Source organism: Cydia strobilella, chromosome 14, assembly GCF_947568885.1.
Source record: "Cydia strobilella chromosome 14, ilCydStro3.1, whole genome shotgun sequence".
Classification (NCBI taxonomy): domain Eukaryota; kingdom Metazoa; phylum Arthropoda; class Insecta; order Lepidoptera; family Tortricidae; genus Cydia; species Cydia strobilella.
Window position 1 is genome coordinate 11190580 of NC_086054.1, and position 12138 is coordinate 11202717.

The following is a 12138-nucleotide window of genomic DNA, read 5'->3' on the forward strand; positions in this document are numbered from 1 at the left end:
TTACATTATGAACTAAAACTACAGATATGCATGTATATCTTCTATGATCAACATAAATTGAACCAATTTAAGAATCAGGTTCGTTTGGACTATAGGGTAAGACCTCCAGTGAATGAACACTTAAGCAATAATCCAACATCATTTTTCAGCATTCATTAATAATTGGAATAATTAACTCCAATTTAATCAAGCCTAATTTAATAAATAAGAAAGTAATTTCTGCGATTTTTTATTACTTTCATAGCTAGCAGAATTCATCAAAAACTACCCAAAAACCTAATGAATGAACATAAAAACTAGTGAATTAAAGTTTGCGATGTTCGCAAAACCCAGGGAATTAACATAATTGTCATATGTTTTTGGGAACTCTGTCCGAGTCTGTCCGGTCTGGGTCCCAACGATACAGGCTGTGCCTAGTGTACTTAAACAAATGTACTTATATAAATAAATAGATTTTGTATTTGTAATTTAGATCTTTTTGACCAGCATTAAAAATATATTTTTATCACAAAAAACGTTTCCAGCTCTATTTTAGTAGGTAGCGAAAGCGTTCATATCTTTTTATCCCTTCCATATTGATCTCAAATAGATTAGAGTAATAAAATGATGGTTATTCACCAACAACACAGAAACCTGATACATATTAATAAGAAACAGAGAATCAATCTTTAAAACAAGAAACAACGTGCATATTTTGATGAAAAAAAGGTCAGGCTCAGCAAATAATGCTTAAAATAATAAACTTGTCATTGCATTGTTCGTAGTTACATTGGTCATACATAGAATTAGTAGAAATCTAATAAATGAACCAGCCAAATTTAGTATTGACTAAAGAAATTTGGTTTGTTCCAATACTGGCTGAATGAATCAGAATCGTTTTCTATGCCGAATCACAAAAAACCAGTTCAATACCATTTCGTACTTATAGGTACATATGAATTTAGAAAAAAAGATTAAATCTAGACGACACCAGTAAATGATCACACCGTTCTTTTACTGGTTTCAGAATATTTGATAAGCCAGTAATGGAACTATTAAAAATAAAGACTTAATCGCATAATACGCCGACAAAGTGTACACTTATAGAAGGTTTAACTCTTAATCTAATTAAATAACTAAACTGTACAGGTAAACATAAAATAAGTAACAAACGACACGTCTACGACAAGTGGTAGAAATTGCTATTGTTCTTATTTTAGACAAAAAACGTGATTTTGTTCATTCACGGGGGGTGTCCATTCACTGGAGGGTTTACCCCACCTCTCGCGTCGAATGATGATTCCTATGACAGTTCCTAAAAGAATTTATACCACTCACACCACACACTATGGCAATCAATCATACGGCTTGCCTGATGGTAAGCAGTTACCGTAGCCTATGGATTCAAATTTGCATTCGTGAAATCAATTTTTACCCACCTAATTCAGAAAAAATCACATAATACTACCTGTTTTCTCCGTATCTTTAAAACGGGGTCGATACACACAAGAAAGAGGTAAATAGAAATATTGAGTTTTAGTTGTCATAGATATCGAATTTGGTTATTATGATATTCATACTCTATTGGCAAATAGTATGTATATTTGTTAAACAGTTATTTGACAGAAAATGTTTTTTCGTGTTTTTTCACCCCAAGGATGTGTTTCCTCACCCCTTTGTGGTATCTAATCAGCTCCTATGGCGTAACTACTTACCCCATATGCATGTCTGGTGACCCCTTTATCATGTAAAATTGCTTGTTGATTGTTCTTTGCAAAAAACCGGCCAAGTGCGAGTCGGACTCGCGTTCCAAGAGTTCCGTATATTACACAATTTAAACAATGTATTTTTTATGTGAAACGTGAGTGAAATGTCTTTAAAAAACCCGTAGGGGTCAGATCAAAAACTAAGTAACTAAGTCCGAATCACGCTTGACTGCAATTTCTAATAGGTTTTCCTGTAATCTATAGGTAAAGATCTATTTTGTTTATTTTTTTCAAAATTTTAGACCCAGTAGTTTCGGAGATAAAGGGGGGGGAATGGTCATATTTGGCTATTTTCTTAAATAACTTCTAAATTGTTTATCCTAAAATTATAAATAAAATATATTTGAGATTCTCACAATGAGCTCTTTCATTTGATATATAACACGATATAGTTTGAAAACGTAATTTTTTTATTTTCTCATTTACCCCCGAAAAGTGGCCCCCCTGTTTAAAATTTATTTTTTTAGTTACATGTCCGTCTTTGGGTCACAAACTTACATATTTATACCCAATTTCAACTTAATTGGTCCAGTAATTTCGGAGAAAATAGGCTGTGACAGACGGACAGACAGACAGACAGACGCACGAGTGATCCCATAAGGGTTCCGTTTTTTCCTTTTGAAGTACGGAACCCTAAAAATGCTTAATTATAAAGAAAATTGGTGATAATACTTATTATTTAGGTACTACAGACACCATATTACCAGGTTAGTAAAATTTTACTTGGTTAATATGTTAATATCTTTACATTTGCCGCTAGAACAGAGTTCAGACAGGCTTCATTTCTTACCTCGGCCACCCTCGGCGAGGACTTACTTTACAGTAAAAAAATCTAACTTTTTTGACAGTTTTAGTAACTTCTTTTGACATCAATGTAGAGTATAAAAAATTAAATAGTCTACTAGGTATATACAGGAGCGGCAAAAATACTATCATGTTATAAATATTGAATTCCTTATTTGAAAACACTCAAAAGCGAATCTTAACAACAATAAAACCTAGTTGGATCGCTATTCGCTTTTTTACCCTGAACCCCTCTTGGTTTAAAAATTAAATCGAATCATTACTTTACAATTTATTACCCACCGAGCTACCGCGAAAACTCAGGCAAACTAATTATTTTAAAAATGTACCCTAGTTTGATCGAATTGTCCTTTTTCATCGAAATCGCTAGAGCAGTTTTTTAGAAATTACCAAAATAAATATGCAAATGTATCTGAAAAAATATGATAGATTATTTTCCGCTTTTATACGTATCCCAAAAATTCTAATTTTACAGATGTAGTTACTTTTTTAAATTGACTTGAAAGAAAAAGTTCATAATTTCTCTATTCACCCCGCGAGTTCTGGTGACCCCCTTTTACGGTGCCGGATACGACTTGGCGCTAGTTCTATTTAAAAAAAAAATATCTCGACTTATTGGGTTTGACTGCTCACCCCTCGTAATGGCAAAAATCTCGATTTCGATGTACAAAATATGATTATTTTGAACTGATAAAACGACATAAACGTAAAACGGAACGTATTCTTACTTGTCGAGTAATTTTTGTAGCTGGCAACAAGTGAATATTCATAAAAAAAAGTATAGTCGAAAATCGAAATTTTTTTTAGAAAAAAATACTTATTAATTATGTATTATCTTAAAATTATAGAAAATTAATAATAATTATAAGTATCTAGGTCTTCTATCTCTAAACTAAACCACTTCACATCATTTAACTGTGACAATCTTATTTCTCTTTCTATTGCACCTGAACAGGTGAGTTAGCTGTACTTGATTGGATTGGAAGATGAATAAGGGATAGTCTGTCGTGGCAGCATGGCAACGTAGGTAGATCGTTTCACTAACTCCAGTCAAAAAACCAGTTTATTTACCGACTATATCCGTGGAGTGTCGCTTTGCAAGCGTACACGATACGCAGAGCTATTTCGAAACAATTTATATTTATTGCCGTCCGTGTGTTTTAAAGTTGTTATAAAAGTATTCTAACTTTAATTCAAACTAGTGTCTTTCGTAAATTTAAAAGTAGTGATAGGTGTGTCGCATCGTGAATTTTGAATCATGAGTTAATTTGTGTGCACTCACGTGAAAATACAGGTGTTTAGTTGCATGTGCAGTTCAAACGTGTAAAAAAAGAGATGTTGATAGATTGCGGATCACATCTTTAATTCGATTGACCATCAGTGAACTTCGTGTGACGAATTCTTTGCGGACTTTATTGAAAACGTGAGTAAAAGTAACAATCAAATAACTGTATTTTATAGCGTATAAAGCCTTTCTTAATGAGAGAGCATTAGCGGATTTTTGTGTGGTGAATTCTTGTGAGATTTTAATTGGAATTGGTTGTCTATTAAGTTTTCCAATAGGATATTTTGACAACAAATGGGTTGTTTTGTTTAGGATTGCGTCAGTGATATTGTGGATGTTTTGATTTCGGCATTCCTGTATATTTTATTAACCGGTCTGGTCTAGCCTTTATTTAAACTTCATTCAATTATTCCTACTTTTATGTTATAGCCTTATTTCGAAATATAATTTTGAACCACTGTATAGCTTAATGATATGTATGTGCCAAAGTCAAATAAAAACCGGCCAACTGCGAGTCGGAATCGCGCACCGAGGGTTCCGTACTTTTTAGTATTTGTTGTTATAGTGGCAACAGAAATACATCATCTGTGAAAATTTCAACTGTCTAGCTATCACGGATCATGAGATACAGCCTGGTGACAGACAGACGGACAGCGGAGTCTTAGTAATAGGGTCCCGTTTTTACCCTTTGGGTACAGAACCCTAAAAACAAAAGGCAGAACTGCAAATAATTTGTTTTTATTTATTTTCCCTAACACCGTAATTAATATTAGGGGCAGAAATTAATTCAAATAAATAAAAGACTGAAGAAATTTACAACTTTAAATTTTGGGGCTTGTTACATTACTTTTTTTTTATTTATTAGAAAAAGGTAAGCATTTGACCACAATCTCACCACCACAATTTTAGACAACATATAAATTTATCCTGTAAATGCACTCGAAAATTGACTAGCAGACAGATATAGTAATATTACTTATGTAAGATGCTTGCTGCAACATTCATGCTATCAAGTTTAATGTAGCAAGTTGCAAATACCCGGCAAAGTGTTTATATTTTTACTACAAAGAAATTAGTTTGTATGGATTGCTCTAACACAAATATTAATTAAACAGGATCCCTGGGTAGACTCCATAGTAAAAACAGGGAAACTCCAATGAATTTCTCAATTGTTTGTAACTTAAGCCCTATTAGACAGATCAAGAACTTGCATGTGATTTTTGATACATTGCAGTATTTGGTTGATCGACTGAATTCATTGTACTCTATAGTTAGCAATGTACCAAATTGCATACAAGTTTCGCGCCATGAGAATGATGCTTTAAATTGTCTATTTGCTTGCAGATGTCTGCAAACCCGAATTTGCACCAGACCGCGTACAACAATTCCTGATGTTCTGGTGTGAGATCGGCTGAGATGCAGCCATGGCGAGCGGCAAGGCTATGTATTCTATAGCCGTTGTTGTGTTCGGCTTCATATGTTTTGTGGTCGGTGCCATAGCGGTGGGCCTACCAACATGGGGGTATTATTACAGTTGTAAGTATGATAATTAACACAGTCATTACCACATCAAATCTTCTCAGGCCTTTTTACTATTTGGACATTTCAATTGATCACTCTAAAAAGCAGGGATTGGAAACCGGTATTTTTTGTATGGGAATGAGAACGGTATTTATTCGTTCTTTGCTAATTATTTCATTTCTAATTGGGCAATCTGCCCAAGCTGTGATGTCGTTACCTAAAAACACAACTGAGACCTACATTTCGAGTACAAAATTTTGCAAAAAACCGGTTTCGATCCCTGCTAAAAAGTCTACACCTCTTTTTTTCTATATTTTTTTTTAAATAACTATTATGTAATTTTTTGTCAGAATCACTAGTTATTAAATAGTTATTTTTTTTAATTTTTATTATTAGAAAATTTAAAAATGAATAGAAATTTTTGGGACATGCTGACATGCTCAGAGTAAAAATATTATATAGTTATAAAGGGTATTTAGAAAAAATCTGGTGTATGTTTTTTTTAGAATGGTTCTTATGGCAATGGTACAAAAAGGTGAAGTGATATCCTAATCTGATAAAAGGTGTTTTGTGACTAGAGGTGTTGTTACTTATAACTAGTACCTATAATGCTTTCACATACCTATTTAATTTTAATTAGATGTCGGAAATGAGTGTTAAAAATTATGAATCTATGGATTCATCAATCTTAATTTAAGGGAAAAATCTACAACATTAGTGATATGTTCAAGGCATAATTTTATTATTTCAAAATGAATGTGCCATAAGATCTGTATAAATTCATGGTTTTAAGTTGTTTATTCCTGTGAAGCATTATCACTAAGGTCTTTAGTTAAGTAAATTTTATAGATTAGTGTAACTAATTTGTATGTGTTTAGCTAACTATGCACAGCTGAATCATTTTATTTTAAAGAATTTTAGTGAAATAATTTTGACCTTTCGATATTATTCTGTACTAGGTATTTACTCTAGCACACATTACAATACAATACACTACTAGGTATTTAAAATTACTCATGATTGGTTACATTAAATCTTTTTAAATTGGTCATTATCATGAATTTTCATTGAGTCAACACTTTAATGCGTTTTTAATTAATTTAATAAAATTCTTGCAGGTTGCATATTTAATAGGTAGATTTACTTTATGTGGTTTTCCATCAGAGAAGGGTATCAGAATTTCGGTTGGAATCTCAGATAGAAACATCCTTATTGCACTTGAAGCATAAGGACCCTTCTGTGTGGAAAGCCACATATACCTTAGTTTTAATTATTTATTTCACTTACCCATGGGACATATTTACTTAAAATATCGTGCATATTTTTATTGAATCATTGCATTAAAATTGCATTTAGGAAACAAAACCTAAGCTCCGATTAAATACACACAATTAACATTCATGATTCTGATAATGACCAAACACTTGTAAATATGTACATTTTAAATTTTAACTGTTACTATTAGCCGCACAACTAGATCGACACTAATTCTTTCAGATGATTCTGGCATAGATATCGCATTGCAGTGGCACTCTTGTAAGTACACCCCCCTTTAATAGAAGCATGATTTAAATTTATTTCAAACTTCTCACAATGTTGGTCTGGTCAAACACAGATCTCACTACTAGATGTACTAGTATGACTAGACTACTAGTATGTACGCTGCAAAAGAGACACCACGGCCAATATTCAGGAACGTTTGACTAAAATGTTAACACGTAGCTCAAAGAGCAAGGTGGTGGGTGCACGGTTAAAATAAGTTTATTTCACATACGCCGAGATTCTCCCGAGAATTTCATTATTAGTTAGGTATATCAAGTTTTCGATCTTCTAAGAAAGTGATTAACCTTTATAGAAGATCATCATTCCTAAACAACTGAATGTTTCCTACATGATTTTAGGATTTTATTTTTAATTCTTAGTTCTCGTAAGATTCTCGAATTATGCGTGGTTGTGGGCTCCGGTGTTGAAAGCGAAATTATAATTTGTCCACATTGATAAACGTCTATTACACCTTCGTATATTACATGTACATGTGGTTTACTACATGTTCCTAAAGAATTGATAAAATTTAAATAGTAGCTCACTCGTATAAAGGCAGTTCTAAACATGTAAGTAAACTTGTTGATAATAATTTAATAATACCTTACTCATAGGTACAGATGTGCATAATTGTTTTCCATAGTATTTTTTCGGAAACGTTCGTATTTGTCATGCTACTTCAGTCAACCTCAGTACTTTTTGTACCGAGACTGACTGAAATAGCAAGACGTGTACGTACATGTCTTGCTATTTCAGTCAGTAAACGTACGAACGTTTCCGTGAAAATACGGAGGCAAATAATTATGCACTACATCTGTACGTATAAAGGTGGTTCTAAACATGTTCTTGACGTTATTTCTACGTAGGTCTTGAGCGTGCATGCACATAATGCAGCATGTCATGTTAGCTAATGACCGTCATTATATTCAATTGTTTACCGTGACTTGTCATTAAACGTAAAGCAGTGTCCACCTTGACACGCCTTGGTACGTTTATGGCACGACTGTGTTAGCAAGCAGGATTATTTGCCAAACATATTTTTTTTTATCCGGTGAACTCTGTTGGCGATGTAACATCACTAACATCCCATTTTAGCAGGCCATGTAACATCCAATATCACGGCCGTGTTAAAGGCCTAATTTCTTTGGACACATATTTGGCAAAGTAGGTATCATAAATTATTTATTTGTGTGAATAGGGTCAGATTACTGTTGTCTTTACCAAGAAACCAAAAACCAAGGAAATAAGGGAGACAAAAACGTTCTGGCAAAAAAATTATATGGACATGTAAAAAAATTGTGAAACGAAACAAGATTAGATAGGTACCCGAAAGGGGTGTAAACCAAGCTATTTGATACTCGGGGCAGACGTTCATTTCATTGTAAATTTCCGTTTGAATAATTTTGTTAAAGGGCGCTAGAAGCCTTATAAGACAAACTGTTGTGAAATTGTTCATCGGATACCTTACATAAACAATAACATGAAGTGAATGCCAAATGTTCTTTTAAAACAGTTATAGCACCCGGTGTTTTAATAGTACATGTATAGTAATAGGGAGATTAGGGAGGTATGGGAAAAATAAAATTGTTTTTTTTTGTAATGAAAATATTTTTTCGAAAAGCTTAATTAGAAAGCAAATATGTATTATATTAGGTAGAGGATTTTTACTGTGTAAGCTGTAAACGTTACTCATTACTCGGTAAACTTCGTGAAATCCCAGATTTGCACTCGTCTATAGCGATCCTTGCGATCATTCGGTCGGTCGGTGATATTTCCTGAACCATACCATCTAATTGTCTAATGGTGCTTTACACCTCAAGCTGCGAGGCGAGGTGAAATACGAGTGGCCGTAATATCGGAGATAAAATAGTCATTATTTTTATCGCATGACCGCCATGACCGGTAGTGAAACGCCTTTCTATTTCAGTGAAACATGAAAATTACATTACCATCTCAATTTTATTAAGACGGACATTTTAAATACGATTCTTGAATAAGTACCTACTTAAACTTAATAGGCGGATAAGAATTGAAAACCTACTTATTTTTATGTTAAATGCACTCTTGACCCCTATAACGATGCATGTTCTGCATACTTAACCTTTTTACTTTTAGTAAAAACCATTATTCCTTAGGAACCATAATGCACTAAGTATATACCGGTATAGTATGGAGTTAAGTCGTTATTAAATAGTTGTTTCTAGTGTAAGAGGCTGGGCTTTGAGAAGCGTGGGTGAAATTACTACGCCACCTTCAAGTGTGCTTGTAAAAACCGGTCAAATGATGCCAAAGAAGTAACTTTATACTTAATGACCAGTGGTAGAAAAAGGCGAACCGTTTTACATTTAGTTAGCAAAAGTTACTGGTAAAAATGGGTAAAATCTGCGTAAAACGAGTTCTTAAATACTTCAATTAGATATTTTGTATTATTATTTTTGTGACGTTTTACGAGTAAAATTGTTCACGAGTCACAACGCTCCAATTCCAATATCAACCTTTACTCGTGGAACGTTACATATTTTTATTATCATATTTTTCCTTCCTAATATAATTAAGTGACTGCACACATTTTATTAGTAGGTACATGTACAAAATTCAAACCTAGAATCTTTTATCATAGCTTGGAATTTCGCACTAATGGTCTTTTGGTCTTGAAATCGGATTGTCAATAATAAAGTGCAATTTTGTAATTTTTGACATAAAATCATCTACGCAAACACTTCGCACTCATTACATTTCCAACGGCGGATGTCACTTTCCAGCCAAGTTTTCTCCCCATAGCACACCGTTATGAATGAATTAATTTAAAACCAGTGAGAAACGTGTCTCAGTACATTGTATTTAAATAAAAACCGGCCAAGTGCGAGTCGGACTCGCGCACGAAGGGTTCCGTACCATTACCCAAAAAACGGCAAAAAATGCACGTTTGTTGTATGGGAAGTTTAAGTGGGGCCACTTAAATATTTATTTAATTCCTGTTTTTATTCCTGTCCTGGTGACAGACAGACGGACAGACAGACAGACAGAGTCTTAGTATGTAATAGGGTCCCGTTTTTACCCTTTGGGTACGGAACCCTAATAAAAAGTGACCTGCACTGATGTTAGTGCCCTCGGGCGGAAAGTAGGACAAATCGCGACGGCGTAAATCTATGTTAGACGTTGCCCGTTGGTATTTAGCTTTTTACTTAGGTCTGGAAATCGTTTTGGTTGATAATACACATTTCAGCATAAGCAATTAGAATCATTACTACCGGACTGGCCACAGTTAATATGCCTATGCATAATGTGCATTTGAAGTATATAACTCAAGTTGTCAATGATGTAACCACGTAGATAACTGTATCGAACAATATTCCCACCTGGCATTGTAATAATTATAGAGTTTAACATCGGTAAATTTATGTTTATCCAATCAATTAATAGTTCGGAAGAATCCACATTAAGCTGTGAACATAGGTACATAAAGAACACATCCAAAGCTAATAAATAAAGGTAATCGAAAGCTTGTATAAAGCTTCCAAACAATGATATCATTGACCTCGTGTGTAAACTTATACACATACTTTGGCTGGACATATTATAATTATGTACTTTACGCAGCTAACAACTCACTTTGACACGATTGTATAGATATAGCGAACCAGATCGATTTGTATCCATAATCAAACCAGCTTGATTGCTTTGTCATCGAAGCTATTTCTATTCATTTCAGACACCGGTAACTAGACAGTTTGCTTGCAAGATTTGACCTAAAAGCTCGTGAAAACTGCATATTTAAATAAAAAATCCGGCCAAGTGCGAGTCGGACTCGCGCACCGAGGGTTCCGTACTTTTTAGTATTTGTTGTTATAGCGGCAACAGAAATACATCATCTGTGAAAATTTCAACTGTCTAGCTATCACGGTTCATGAGATACAGCCTGGTGACAGACGGACAGCGGAGTCTTAGTAATAGTAGTTTTTACCCTTTGGGTACGGAACCCTAATAAAAAGTGACCATTAACTTATACTGTAGTGAAGTGCCCTCGCATCGTAACTAGGGCGAACCACGCGATACACACGGTGTACTGTTACTTACCTTTCTAGACCCTAAGTCAAGTAAAAACGAAACCAGAGTAGAGTTATGGTTACAAAGTAGCCCACCTTCGAGCAAAGGTTCACGCTAGGCCGCGCAAAAAAACAAGTGACGATTCACACTAAAAGTCTTAGTAACAGGGTCCTGTTTTTACCCTTTGGGTACGGAACCCTAAAAAACTAATAACAAACCCGGGGCAAAAGTACAATTTAAAAAGGATCGAAATCTCTAGTCATCTAGTAGCAGTGGCTCATCGAGGGATGTCAGGATTGTCAGGGAGGCTGGCCAGCAATAGATAATATAGCGAAATCGCCCCTTTCAGGTTTCGTTGCCTCAACATGATATACCTTTTTACGGGGCTAGCACTCCGTCCAAAACGTGGATTGGTAGCGAAGTGTAATTGCTCCAGTCGAGACTTATCGCCGAACGTATTTTTTTTTAAATAATCTGAGATGGGTTACTCTATATGCAATGACGAGAGAACATTCACGCAATCGCGAATCTGATGTTTTATTTGAACCACGTTTTATGGGCTATTGTTTGAAGATTCAATTAAATGACGAATTACATCTATGATTGTAAAAGTGGTACCCCTGAAGTCTTTCTAACCCCTCGTTAACGGGGGAGATACCTTTGTATATTCCCATGGAAGTTTTTTATGTTCAAGTTTATGTTCTTCCACATTAGAAATAAAAAGGCATTTGACACTTAGAAATAGAAATAGAAATATATTTATTTGCCATTAAATGTGGTAGGTATACAATGGTGTTACATTATTATTTATAGAGCCATACACATTTAGACTTTAAAAAGCCATGCAAATTGAAAACTTATACTTATAGTAAATAAAGATAATTATGAATTAGATTGCCCGAAACCGGTGAGGTAGTTTTTCGGGTGTGAAAATTGAGATGAAAAAATCATAGAAATAGAACTTAAGAAAGACATTAAATGAAACTAACTATAGCCACAGAATAAGTAATAGTACTATCAGCGAACATGATCAGTTAAGCCGTTAATGAGTTATCGCAAAAAGTCTGCCCTTTATAGTAAAAAGACGTACAGTTAAACGTTATTATGTCATTAAATGGGTTTTTAAAGTTATTTGGCATTATTCATAAAAATAAAGTAAAATATAAGATAAAATTGCTTATTTTACTCATCCAA

The 12138-nt window shown here is 34.1% G+C and overlaps 1 protein-coding gene across 2 annotated transcripts in view; it reads left to right on the forward strand.

The window, feature by feature from the left end:
* The first annotated feature begins 3543 nt into the window (after positions 1 to 3543).
* Positions 3544 to 12138, forward strand: part of LOC134747200 (uncharacterized) — a 64568-nt gene continuing 55973 nt past the window's right edge. The window contains exons 1-3 of one of the 2 annotated variants that reach the window (XM_063681798.1): positions 3544 to 3972; positions 5179 to 5370; positions 6853 to 6891. In XM_063681798.1, the coding sequence (XP_063537868.1) occupies positions 5259 to 5370; positions 6853 to 6891 (151 nt within the window). In that variant the 5' untranslated portion in view covers positions 3544 to 3972; positions 5179 to 5258. The remainder of the gene's footprint in view (positions 3973 to 5178; positions 5371 to 6852; positions 6892 to 12138) is intronic. The other variant, XM_063681799.1, reaches the window with a different exon arrangement.